At 43.7% G+C, this 13,367-nt stretch overlaps 1 protein-coding gene across 2 annotated transcripts in view; it reads left to right on the top strand.

Moving 5' to 3' along the window:
* The window catches only part of TRUB1 (TruB pseudouridine synthase family member 1), a 38,603-nt gene that overhangs the window by 7,149 nt on the left and 18,087 nt on the right, over window positions 1-13,367 (top strand). The window contains exons 1-3 of one of the 2 annotated variants that reach the window (XM_053389101.1): window positions 4,473-4,777; window positions 8,679-8,774; window positions 9,669-9,724. In XM_053389101.1, coding sequence (XP_053245076.1) covers window positions 4,633-4,777; window positions 8,679-8,774; window positions 9,669-9,724 — 297 coding nt within the window. In that variant the 5' untranslated portion in view covers window positions 4,473-4,632. Of the gene's footprint in view, window positions 1-4,472; window positions 4,778-8,678; window positions 8,775-9,668; window positions 9,725-13,367 lie in introns of those variants that run through there. The other variant, XM_053389102.1, reaches the window with a different exon arrangement.

Here is a 13,367-nt window from a genome sequence, read left to right as displayed (position 1 = left end):
AAACCATGATTTATTTATTTAGTTAGTTTAACAAACTACAAGTTAACCATGAGTTGTCATACAGATGCTTGTTTCTTCAAAGTTTAGTTTGCTTTCCATGTTTTTGTAGCTTGATAAGCATCTCGGGTGGCCAAAGAACCAACCTTGGCTTAGCGAGACAGCAAGCTTGGTGCCACTTGGCTCCCACCCGGTCCATTTTGCTGCCATGTTGTGTTAAGCTAAGCCAAAGTTTGGTCCAGCATGTCATCCAAACTGGGACCTGTGGTTAAGCTCTCTCCTCACCCTGAGCTGTAACCAAGAACAAGCCAAGAGCAAACTTCCACATGAGTATCCCTGACTGGATGATGGATCATGTGCTCAATCCTCCCTTAACCAACTGCTGGGTCTGAGGGTATGTACTCCCAGTTTGTTAAAAGTACTGATAGCACCAGTCAGCCTTTGGGGAAGGGTGATGGCTCAGTGGTAGAGCATGTGCTTAACATGCAAAAGGTCCCAGGTTCCATCACTGGCATTGAGTATAAAGATTCCTCACGAGGTGCAATTCAATTATCAACCAGATGCTTGGAAACCACTGGAACAGGCCGTCTCCTTGCTTGACTACTTTTGGCTATTGCAGCAGATGTGAGCTCTTTGCTTCGCTGTTCTTGCATCTCTAGGCTTGAATGCATATGTTGAATGCCTCATTTTGGTGCCAAGCTTGTGGTGGCCACCTCTGTGAGCTTGCATCCTGTTTCATTGAAAGGCTGCACGTTTCTGCCATCGAGCAAAATGGGCAGAGCTTCTTATTTGTAAGTAGAAATTGTAACGTGTGCAGATTACACTCAGAAGTGGTCAGGAAAGTCTGGTGCCAAGGTACCATTAGTCAAAGTAATTAATCATTTAGATCTCAGCATAAAGGGTATTTTGACGATGAAATACAACTCTATCCAATACCTGGTGTCGGGAAGAACTGTGAGCAGCAAGCATATTAAACATGAATGACCTAATCAGACAAATTGTATGGCTGTGCATGAGTTTCTCATTAATGTTTCACTAAGAAGCCTTGAGAGAGAGAGAAAACATGCTGCATTAGAGTGAGGACTAACAGAGGGACGTCAGGAGTAGAGTAACTTAATGACCTCCCAAAACACAGTGGTTTGAAGTATCATTAAAAAATACAAGAGAAGTTTGCTTACATATAGACACAATATTGTTGTCGTCCTCCTGCATATTTCTAAGTTCTCAAAAGCTTGGTGAGTTAGGGACTTTCCTGCATGCAAAGACAGGCTCTGGAAGATGGAGCAGATGAGACCAATAGTGGGTCCAACAGTCAAGAAGGTGGGTGCTGCACGTGCTGTAGAGGGAAGTGAAGGGCAGATGAACTCGTCAGCCTGGGAAGGTAGCCCATCTAGGAGAAGGAAAACTCTGTTGCAATACCTCCACAACCTTAAAGATATAGTCATTCGTGAGAAAGAAGGAACAAGTTACCAGGTCTCTCTCTCTTTTTCTGATCTATAAAATGGAACTGATATTGAAGATATAGTGTGATATTGACAGACTTGCCCTGTTGGTGCATTATCTGCTTATAAAAATCAGAAATATTAAAATATTTCTACATGGCATTATCTTTTCCACTGCCTTTCTACTTGTGATGGGGAAATGTAACTTTTCTTGCTAGAATTATTCAATTCCAGAATGGAAAATACAGCTGAAGCCACACAAATGAGTCATTTAACATTAATGTGCACTCACAGATTTCCATTGACGTGTCTTTAGTAAATAAACTGCAATCCAGAGTCATTTTCCTTTGCAGCTGTGGCCCATTAGCAACACTTTAGAGGAACCCAAATTCCAACCACAGGTAGCAAAAAGTGAAAGGCACCTGCATAGAAATAACATTCTCTATTCAGTACTACAAGCAACCTGAACAGGTCGGTGGGCTATAAATAATGCTAGCTTACTTAATTTATAATGGAGTTCCCTTCTGTGTGGAAGAAAAGTCAGTAATAGCATAAAATACTGAATAATGGTATCAGATTACTTTACCAGTCACCTTCTTAGCAGATAAAAAGTTAGTATTGACTTATACAGGTCATAGTGGTGATGGTGGTTGGCATCCATCTGTCTTGGGACACAATGGAGTGTGCCGTTGGAGTGAAATCAAACCATTGGAGAGTTACAATGCCTGCTGTGGCTGAAGAGACCAATATAGGACAGACATGCTTTATTGCAGCTGGGGCAGATGAAGGCACCTGGTTTTGCTGCTACAGGTGCACCATGATGTTTTTTCTCTCTGTGCTCCTCCCAATGGTAATTTCTCCTCTGGACACTGTTGTGGATAAATGACCTGTCTGGGTCACAGTACTCTTTCTTTCTTTCTTTCTTTCTTTCTTTCTTTCTTTCTTTCATTGATTAGCTGAGGAATCATAGAATTGTACGGACCCCAAGGGTCATCTTCCAACTCTACAATTCTGGGATTCTATGCTGCGGACCACCTGAATGAAGCTTGTGGACCACAGTTTTGGTACCCCTGCTCTAGGTCTTTCTATTTGGACTCTCTCCACAGGCCATACCCCTCACCAGTACCACGTCTACAGCATGGGTAGGTAAACTAAGGCCCGGGGGCCAGATCTGGCCCCATTGCCTTATAAATCCGCCCCGCGGATGGTCCAGGAATCAGCATGTTTTCACATGAGTAGAATGTGTCCTTTTATTTAAAATGCATCTCTGGGTTATTTGTGGGGCCTGCCTGGTGTTTTTACATGAGTAGAATGTGTGCTTTTATTTAAAATGCGTCTCTGGTTATTTGTGGGGCATAGGAATTCATTCATCCCCCCCCCAAATATAGTCTGGGCCCCCACAAGGTCTGAGAGACAGTGGACTGGCCCCCTGCTGAAAAAGATTTCTGACCCCTGCTCTACAGAGCTCAAAGCAGCACCCTTGGCTCCCTCAAACAACATTTGTCTAAGAGAGACGTGGTATATTTGTCTAAGAGAGAGTAGCCCACATTACCAGCTTAAAATGCAGCCTAGTCATTTTTTTTCTTTCAGTCCATATCTTAACTAAGGAAAAACACATCAGAATGTAGTATCTCATAAGCAACATTGGATGGAAATAAAATTGTGGCTAACACTATGTGTATACCACTTCCCAAACTGGTGGTGAGAACAGACTGGATACAGAGTAAACAGGAGTGTGTACACAGCCTATGTCTGCTTCTACAATGCTGCTTCTCCCTTCCTTTTCTCCCAGCACCAAAGTAAGATCTTGAGTTAATAAAAAGCAGGCATTCTCAGGATCCAGATCTTGGATAATGACAATATTGCTGTAGCAGATGTCTTTCTGTACAGGTATCACATTTATTCCATGATGATTAACAAGTTTTCAAATCCATGGGGTTTAATCTGATGCCTGAAAGTAGGCTAGGATCCTGAACGATGCATTTTGCACAGTAGTTGAAGGAAACGAATTACTGTACTATGACCAGAGTGAGGGGGAGCCTGCAATAGGAATTCTTTATAGGATGCTACAGAGGCAGTTAAGATTAATGGACTGAACAACTGGTCAGTGTCATATAATTCTTTTAAGTCATGTAGGGAAGGTGCAATGACTGTCCAAGTGATGGGTAAGAAAAAGGAAGAAGCAGTAGCTTTCCAAGCCAATTTATCAGAAAGCAGCAGCACCTTTTTGCTCAGAGAGATATATTGTCTCTGAAGAAATTCTCTTGGGTGATAGAGTATGAACTGTGTACATGTCTTGGTTGAGTGGGAGATGCAATGCCATGTGTAAATATGGCACACAAATGTGATATTGGGGGAAACAAGCTGCCCAGGAGCTGAAAAATGACTTGAAACTGTAATATCATGTACAAGCTGTTTCTGCCCCCTCCCTCTTTGGTGAAATAAAGTGGTATGTACTAGAAGAAGAACTGCCTTCTCCTGACTCTGCATTAAGTGTACCCCGGAAATCAATGCGTTTGAGCTGTACAGAAGCACCAAAAGTAGACTCATCAGATACACCCCAGGCTGCATTTATCAGGGCATAACCCTTCGTGTATCTGATGAGCTATGCCCTAATGAATGCATATCCTCGTGTAAATTCTAATCTACAAAAGCTTGGACCAGCCTCCCGCAGCCTGATGCCCGCTCCAGATGTTTTGGGCCACCACCCACATCAGTCCCAGCCAGCATCGCGCGCACAACAATGAACACAATGGAACTTATTTCTGGGCAGACGTTAGAGCAGAAGATTACACAGTTCAGCATACTTCTCTCTTCTACTTTCAAGCCACACTGTTACCGTCAGTGTGTACAGTTGTCGGTAATAACAAGAACAACCAATATCGGCTGTGGGTTGTTTTCTAAACCCTGCTATAATAGCAGCAGGGAGAGAAGACGTAGTTAAACTACAAGTCCCACAAGCCCCTGCTCCCGAGTCCCTCGGCGAAACCAACCCGAGGACTGCAGCTCCCAGAGTGCTCTTCGGCCTTACAGTTTGCGGGCGAGGAAGTGGCCGTTTCTCTTGGCCGTTTTGCCCCGCGGTGGCCGTTGCCTGCTTGCCTGCCGCGCCTCCCGTCGACCCACGTGGGCAGAAAACGGCGCCGGGACTCGGGACGCAGCGAGGCGGCCGGGCTTCCCCTCTGTGCTCTCGCCCATGTCTGGGGCGGTGGTGGAGGCCGTCCGGGGCAAAGCAGTTGCCGCTCAGCTGCTGTCTTTTAGCGGGCTCTTCGCCGTGTATAAGCCCAAGGGATGCACCTCAGCCGCTGTGCTGAACCGGCTTAGGGCGAAGCTGATGGCAGGTACCACTGAAGGGGGAGAGCAGAAAGTCCAGGGAAGGAGGGAGAGTCTGGGCCACAGGTGGGGAGCCTGCGGCCCTCCTGAGGCGACCAGGCTCTTCTCAACTCAGCAGCCGGCGCGGCGGCCGACAGGTTGCGGAGCAACATCTGGAAGGCCTCAGGTTCCTCATCTAGGCAGGTCCTAAGGCAGGCATAGGCAAACTCGGCCCTCCAGATGTTTTGAGACTACAACTCCCATCATCCCTGACCACTGGTCCTGTTAGCTAGGGATGATGGGAATTGTACAGTGGTACCTCGGGTTACAGACGCTTCACGTTACAGACTCCGCTAACCCAGAAATAGTACCTTGGGTTAAGAACTTTGCTTCAGGATGAGAACAGAAATCGTGTGGTGGCGGCAGGAGGCTCCATTAGCTAAAGTGGTACCTCAGGTTAAGAAAAGTTGCAGGTTAAGAACGGACCTCCAGAATGAATTAAGTTCTTAACCAGAGGTACCACTGTAGTCCCAGAACATCTGGAGGGCCAAGTTTGCCTATGCCTGCCTAGGAAGTAGTGGAGTTAGGTGACTCAGAGACTCTGAATGCTGCACAACCTTTTCTTCATTATTTCCTCAGCGCCGGATTTATGTGTATGCTAAACAAGATATAGCTTAGGGCCCCCCAAAAAATTTAAAGGACAAAAAACCCCTGGATGTACATTTCCAAAATATAAGATAAAGAACAAATAAATAAAACCTACATACAGCAACAGTGTTTTGTGTTGTATAGGCTCCTATGATGTAAGTAATGGGCCCCACCTGCTAGCCTGCTCTCTAAAATATCACTGGTTTGCTCATTTCTATATGTAGGATGCCTACATTCTGCATGGACTGGTTGTATGGCAACATATGCAAATGGTTTTAGATACCTATTAGGTCCATAAATTACCATATAGCATATATTCCACACACAAAACAGTGACAATTTGTTGTTGACAAAGGACAACTGGACATGTAAAGGGCCCCATTACCTTCAGTATCTTAGGGTCTCATCAAACCTAAATCTGGCACTGTTTCCTATACACAGTGGTGCACTTTGGTCATTTTAGGCATTGGACAGTGGGTATTGCTTCCCTTCAGGTAGTGCTCATTTATTGTCCTTTCTTGCCCACTCCCCACCTCCACCCACCTAATTGCATTCTTTACAACTGCTTCATTCCTACACTGGTATAATAATAATAATAAATAATAATAATAGCAGCAGCAGCAATAGCAACAGCTTGGCAACCCAGATAATTACAAAGAAAGACCCTGATAATATGTAGTTTCCTGTCTTAATCTCTCATCCACTTCTGTCTTAAGCTCTTCTAAATAGCGTTTGTGCATGTATTTCCGTTGTCACGATAACAGGTTGCGATGGTGGATTTTTCGTTTCTTTTTCTGCCACATCTGTAATACAGATTTTCCAGAGTAACTATGACATCCCTTCAAAGGAAAACCCAGTGGTTTGTTGTTGTTTTTTGTCATTGATAACTTTCAAAAGAACAATAGTCTTTGATTCCCACCCCACAGCTGTTGGCGGGGGCAGTGATCTATCCATCACATTTGGTCTCCCCTCCTGCCGTCTATCTGCCATTCTCAACACTACCTCCTAAGGAAAAACGAAAAGCTTTTTTTGTAGGGGTTCTTTGATGGTGTGGAACTGGAGGTGAGGGAACACACCAGGACACAGTGTGGAGTACACCAAATGCTGGTCTGATCCTCCTGGCATAGCAGTGTGTTTGCTGAGCATGTTCAAGTTCTGGTTGGCTTTGGCCTGCCACCTCTTTGCTGGCCTCCCATGATGCAGTCAGTAACCAGCCTCAGACAAGGGGACTGATGAATGGAGCACTAGAAAAAACGACCATGCTGGGTGTTGTACTGATGACCTACCTGTTTCCCACCACCACTGTGTTGTCCATAGCAATGTGGGGCCTTGGACTTGGGCCCAAATTCTGTGGGTTCCATTGCCTTTGCAAACAGGTGCAAAGAACAAATGTCTCAACACTTTATCTGATCTTCCAGCATAATCCATGGAAGTCTGACTTGATGGCTAGCATTTCTCACTTCACATTTATGTCAAGAGTGCTGATATGGTTCCCCTGTTGCAATTAACTCAAGATGCAGAAAGGAGTTATGTTTCTGTGGCATGCCTTTAAAAAAGCATCCTAAACCTTCTTTTCTAACCAAACGATTGTGTAGCTTCTGGGGTTTTTTTAATATTGTCAACATGCCTAATTTGGAGCTGAATTTGGGGGTTCTAGAGTTGGGACCATTTGTATCTGCATGAGTATGTAAGGTGGATAACTTTTATTTGGATGTTCCTGTTGAGGGAAAGGCGAGAGCTTAGATTTGTCCTAAAATATCCAAATAGTGGATGCTGTGTAAGTGTTCTCCAATGAGAAGCCAGTTTTTGTAGGGACATGGCCACATAAACACACTACTAGTCATATTAGTTGCCTTGCTGGAAAGAGAAAGTTACCAACATATTTTGGCAAAATTTATGAATTATTTGCAATCTAGCTTCGTTTCTGGATTTACCACCATTTCTGAGCACTAAGTTTCTTTGCATGTACTGGGCCCATTGATTTAAACGGGGATGGTAAGCATGTGCTCACCCTCGGTTTGTAGGAAATAAAAAATGGACCAATAGCAGGTAATAGTTAACAGCAGTTTATTATTGGCTTCTGTGAAGTATTCATTACCAAAGCACAAATTTAATTTCACTTATTCAATTTCAGATGCATCGGTTTTTGTTGTGATTATTTTATTGGATAATATACTGCTTATTTCCCTGCCAACCTAGCAGTTCGAAAGCACATCAAAGTGCAAGTAGATAAATAGATACCGCTCCGGCGGGAAGGTAAACGGCGTTTCCTTGCGCTGCTCTGGTTTGCCAGAAGCAGCTTAGTCATGCCGGCCACATGACCCGGAAGCTGTACGCTGGCTCCCTCGGCCAATAAAGCGAGATGAGCACCGCAACCCCAGAGTCAGTCATGACTGGACCTAATGGTCAGGGGTCCCTTTACCTTTATACTGCTTAATGGCCAAGTGGGTTACTAAGTGGTTTATAAATTATAAAAGCCAAATGCACAAAAACCAATTTAAAAACAAGATGAAAATACACAACAAAGCAGTATCATAAAAAAGGAGATCCAGGTCACGGGATCAGGAAAATCCTGGTGTTCTGAACTACAATTACAGTACCATGCTGGCAGTGGCCGATAGGAGCTGTAATCCAAAACAGCTGGAGGGTACCAGGTTGGAGGATACTGGGTTAGCTACTGCATCCCCTGACTTGAGCACCACATTGCCATCTGCTCGCAACCTTGTAGCTGGGAATGCAAATACAGGCAGGGCTTTCACAGTGTTATCTACAGAACAGCGTGCAATCTCATATCGTTTCTTTCCATAGCCAGCAAGGGACTTGGTTGTGCATGTAGTCTGCTGGATCCAAGCCATTATATGTAATTAAATGTGGGAAACATATTAAGAGACTGCTGTGCACTGTTGACAACATTGGGAAAATTCTGTGACTGTTGCTAGTTATGGTTTTATTACTGTAACAAATCAGTAAATGTGATGCTTCTTGTACGTTGTTGGGGAAAATAATGCACCCTGTCTGTTAACTATTAAAATTATTAATTATCTGATGCCAGCTGATGGTAGATATGAGAACAAGCTCTAGGTATACTATTCGTTTTATGATACGACAAATCCTAGGATTCTGATTCACAATTTTCCTCCCTCCTTGGGATTAAACTGTTTCCATTAAATTAGTTGTGCCACTTTGGTACCTTTCAATGTGAACGGCAGATTTATGTGCCTTGTTTGTTATTTTTATGAAGTTCTATGAAGCTTTTTATCCTTTGGGATCTTATTTTTTCAGAAACCGGTATGCCAAAGCCTAGTAGAAGGAAGAGGAATAAAATGTTAAAGATTGGACATGGTGGGATTCTGGATAGCAGTGCTGCAGGAGTGCTAGGTAATTTGCATATTAGCAATCATTTATTTATTTGCAGTGTCCCTAGAGAACTCTCTCCCATTGAAGATAACTTGTCTGCCACATTAGCAGCTTTTCCATGTGAAATTTAGATGTACTTTTTCTTCAGTCCTGTGCAGATGGCTGGTTTAAATAACTGGTTCCTCTGCTCCTGGACTGCCATTTTATGATGTCCATTGATTTTATGGTTTTTATGTTATATTTTCTGAGGTTCTGCCATCATACTAAGCTAGTCCAGCTGTGGTTTGTTTACCTGTTCACTCCAAAGCAGAAGTGCTTGGACTGAGTACACCAGCCTGCAACTTGTGCCCAGTACAAAAGCATACTTTAAGGCCTAGCATTACATGTGAAGCCAGCTTTTAAGTTCCCAAGGTGGGTTGCAACATTATGCAACATTTTTAAAACCAACAATAATAGAAATAAAGCAGGTCCTTTTTTCTGTTATTGTAAACTGGGCAAATAAGCTGAATTACCGTATTTTGTCTTTGCTGGCATTCCTTTTTTAAGCCACTGATGTTGGAGAAATGAGTACTGCTTGCTCAGTCATAAATACTGCAGACCCTTTAAAATAGCTCGGAAGGACCCCAATGTAGATTGATGGTCCTTTTAGTAATACATTGCACTTATGTGCATTGCTTCTCGACGCACCATACCCCACCCCACCCTGACATACTGGAAAAATGAAAAGCACCAGAGTATTTTTTCCCCTCCTAAAATTTCTTCTGTCATCGTTTTCAATCAATTGACCCTGTTAATGGAAAGTGTCAGAATTGTGTGAAATAATATTTGTTACTGGCATGATGTTTTACAGACAGCAGTAGTGAATACAGAGGTGACAGGGGCAGTTGTTGAAGTAATGTTTCTCTTTGTTAACAGTGGTTGGCATTGGAAAAGGAACTAAAATGCTGAGCAGCTTGCTGGCAGGTTCTAAGGTAAGGAAATATGGGGTACTTCATGTTTTCTGTATGTTTTCCACCTTCAGTAAATGAACTAACTATGAATAGGGAGGTGAGAGCAGACACTATTTTCAGATAGCAAAGACTGGGAATCACACTGATCTTCAAATTGCTTTGACAAAACAAGTCTGTCTAAAAGAAGTGAGGCCTTGAGGCTTAACCTACATTGGAATCCTGGCTGTGCACATTCTAGGTTAATTCTTTAACGGTTAATGCTTCCTTGGCTTGGATCCTAATATAACTTAAGGAAGTTCACAGTGGGAAAGTCTCCTGTCACTTCCTTCCCTTCTGCACCACTCCATGCTCCATTCCATGCTGTTTGTGATGCTCCCCCAACCTTCTGAGATGTTTTTTAGGGGAAAGAGAAGATGTGAAACTGCTTCTATTAACTTATTTTAAGTCAAAATATCTGATAGGAAGCCCATAAGAAAAGGCAGCAACAGAGGTTGGTCCGCTAGGGTGGATTGTGGCACTGCCCCACTAACTTCAACCGGCCATTAGCTAGCCTCTCCCCTGCTTAATTTCTCACTTGCATTCAGTCCAGGGGGAGCAGTGTCTTATCGACTTCTCCTTTCTTAGCCTCGGTGTTGCCCTTGTAGAACGGAGCAGGGAGGAGGATGGGGCAAAACTGGAATGAGTTGGCCCTGCCTTTCATTGGTTCTGGCTCTGCCTCCTGTTGACCTTGCTGACCTCCACCCTGCCAACCCCAGTAGACACTAGGCACCACTTCTTGAGTGGAATTCTGTATGTAGCTGATGATCTGTGGTATGGAGGCTTTTCAGCTTCGTATTCACTGTTGGCAGTAGCCATAAACTTGCAGGGTGCAGAAATAGTGCAATTAATGTGCATAATGTGTCAAGGGAGGAAAAGCATAACATAATGTAATCTGCATGAACACGCTGGACGCAGCTGGAGGACATGTTACACTTCCTCTTTGATACAGCATATGAAATTTCTGGTGTGAGATTAGAAATGGCAGTTCCTTGGTTGTTTTGGAAATTATGCTTGGTTAATTGAGATCTCAATTTATACACACTGGTGAGTTTTAATACTTACCCGCAAAATATATGTACTGACAAAAGAGAGAGCTTAGTGCTCCAGGGCTCAAGAAATAAAATTAGAACTTGGTGATCATTGGGGGTTATATCCCACATACTGCTAAGTGAAAGAGAATTAGCACTGAACTTGTTTCACTAGAGGGTCATCTTGTGAAAGAGGTTCCACAACCAGATAGCTTTGTATATAGAGAGGATAGGAGCATAAAAAGGTAGTTTAATGAGACTTCAAACTAGCACAAGCTCTTGCACCATGGCTCCATCAGTGCTTTTGCTGTGTTGGATTCATCTGCCCAGCATGGAGAAATGGACCTGTTCAAGCACAGGGCTTGCTGAATGACAGTGTTGGATGCAACCATGGGTATAGCTCAGCTTCAGAAGTGGAGCAAAGAGACGCTTAACCTTGAACTCCTACACTATCATCTTGCACAGATCTGCTTGGAAGTAAGTGGATGATGTTGGGTGTTTCAGCCCTAAAGGTGATCTGTTTATTAAAATTCGCCTTTGTTGAAGCTTTCTGGCTCTATTTGCTTTCTGGCAAATAGTTGTTAAGATGCTTTAATTCCTGCTGAATAGGTTGAAACGCTCTTTGCTTCCATGTCCCAAATTTATTATCCCAGGACACCTGTTTACGTATTTTTCTGGTGTGGCCCTATATTCTCTGACAACAGAGATACCTCATATCTGGCAAAGCTAGCTGTTGTCAGTGTTAGCTATTACTAGATACAGTGGTGCAGACTTCTGCTACTTCATACCCTCTGTGTGGATTCATTTGATTTCATTGTGCATTATCCCGTTGTAGCTTCTTCCATGTAACAGTAGCTCTACTTCCCTCAAGTAGGTCAGACAAGAGTGATTTCACTTTCCCCTGGGAATGAGAGGCTCAGTGTGAGTAATCTGTACTGTGATCTCCAATGCACTAACTAGTTGAAAATCCGCTCTTTTAAAATGGGCACTCCTAGGCTAGCTGTTTTTTATCTGAATCCCCGGGAGCTTCACTGACTTGCAGAAGATTAGAATTGACTCCCCTGCATTAATTGCAGCTTCTTGTTTAAGCGATAGGTGAATGAGCGTTTGATCTCAAAGGTTGTCATCTCTCCAGAGAGAACCGTTATCAAAATGTCACCCGGATAACATCAAATCCAGGATCCCAGTGGCCTCAGAGGTTAGGGAGGAAAAAGATGAACAGAACAAGGGGTATACTGAGCTTGCCATGGTCTTGAACAACTCAGATATTTTTTAATAGTCAGTTGAATTTCCCAGGGATCCCCAAATGGGTAATGGAAGCCACTTTAATTAGTTGTCTGAAATGGAACTGTTCTGTTTTACTCTGACACAAGCTTGCTGTCAGAGGGGCTCGAGGAGGATAATGGCTAATTTCCCTCTAGACTGAGACTATTGCTGGATTATAGGTTTCTTGTGGTGTCCTTCCCTGGTTGCTTATTTTCCTTTGCCTTTTTTAAAAGCAGAATTCACCTAACACCCCTTGACAGGTAGTGCATGCATTTTGTACTCAGGTACACAGAAAGATTAGAATTAATCCAAAGGTCAAAGAGCTATTTTTCACAAGACATTTAAACTGGTGTGGCAAAATGAGCTTGGATGCTGCATGGAAGTAGAGACTTAAATGATGAGCAACTTTCTGGTTGGCAATCTTGACTTTGTATGAAAAACAGAATCATAGAATTGAAGAGTTGGAAGGGGTCCAGAGGGTCATCTAGTCCAGCTCCTGCAATGCAGGAATATCAGCTAAAGAACCACCACAGATGGCCATTCAACCTCTGCTTAAAGAGCTCCAATGAAGGAGAGTCCACTACCTTCCAAGGGAGTCCATTCCACCGTCAAACAGATCTTACCATCAGAAAGTTCTTCCTGATGTTTAGTCAGAATCTCCTTTATAGTAACTTGAATCCATTGCTTTGCGTCCTAGCCTCCAGAGCAAGAGAAAGCAAGCTTGCTGCATCACATTGTTGACTCATGTGTAGCTTGTGGTCCACCAAGACCCCTGGATCCTTTTCACATATACAGTCATACCTCTTGTTACGTTTGCTTCATTTTACGTTTTTTCAGGTTGCCTCCTGCGGCGACCCAGAAGTACCGGAAAGGGTTACTTCCAGTTTTCGCCACTTGCGTATGCACAGACACGCAAAATGACGTCACGCGCATGCACAGTAGCGGCGAATGGCAACCTGTGCGTGCGCAGATGTGGGTTGCGTTCCTTTAATGTTACTTCCGGGTTTCGCAGCTCACGCATGTGCAGACGCTCAAAATGACGGCATGCGCGGAAGCGGCGAAACGCGACCCGCGCAGACGCGCCGTCGCATCTTGCGTTCCGTTCGGGTTGCAAACGGGGCTCCAGAATGGATCCAGAACGGGTTCGGGTTGCAAATGGGGCTCCAGAACGGTCTGATGTTTTTAAATTTTCTTTTTGTTTCCTATTCCATTACAGCGGGAATTTAATATCTGGAACAGGGGTGGGGAACCGGTGGTCCTTCAGATGTTGTTAAACTTCAACTCGCATAAGTCCTAACTGGCATGGCCAACAGTGAAGGCTCCTCTTTGGA

This window comes from Podarcis raffonei, chromosome 5 (genome assembly GCF_027172205.1).
Source record: "Podarcis raffonei isolate rPodRaf1 chromosome 5, rPodRaf1.pri, whole genome shotgun sequence".
In the NCBI taxonomy this organism is placed as follows: Eukaryota; Metazoa; Chordata; class Lepidosauria; order Squamata; family Lacertidae; genus Podarcis; species Podarcis raffonei.
Note: the sequence above shows the minus strand (reverse complement) of the source record. Positions and strands in the feature narration are given on the sequence as shown.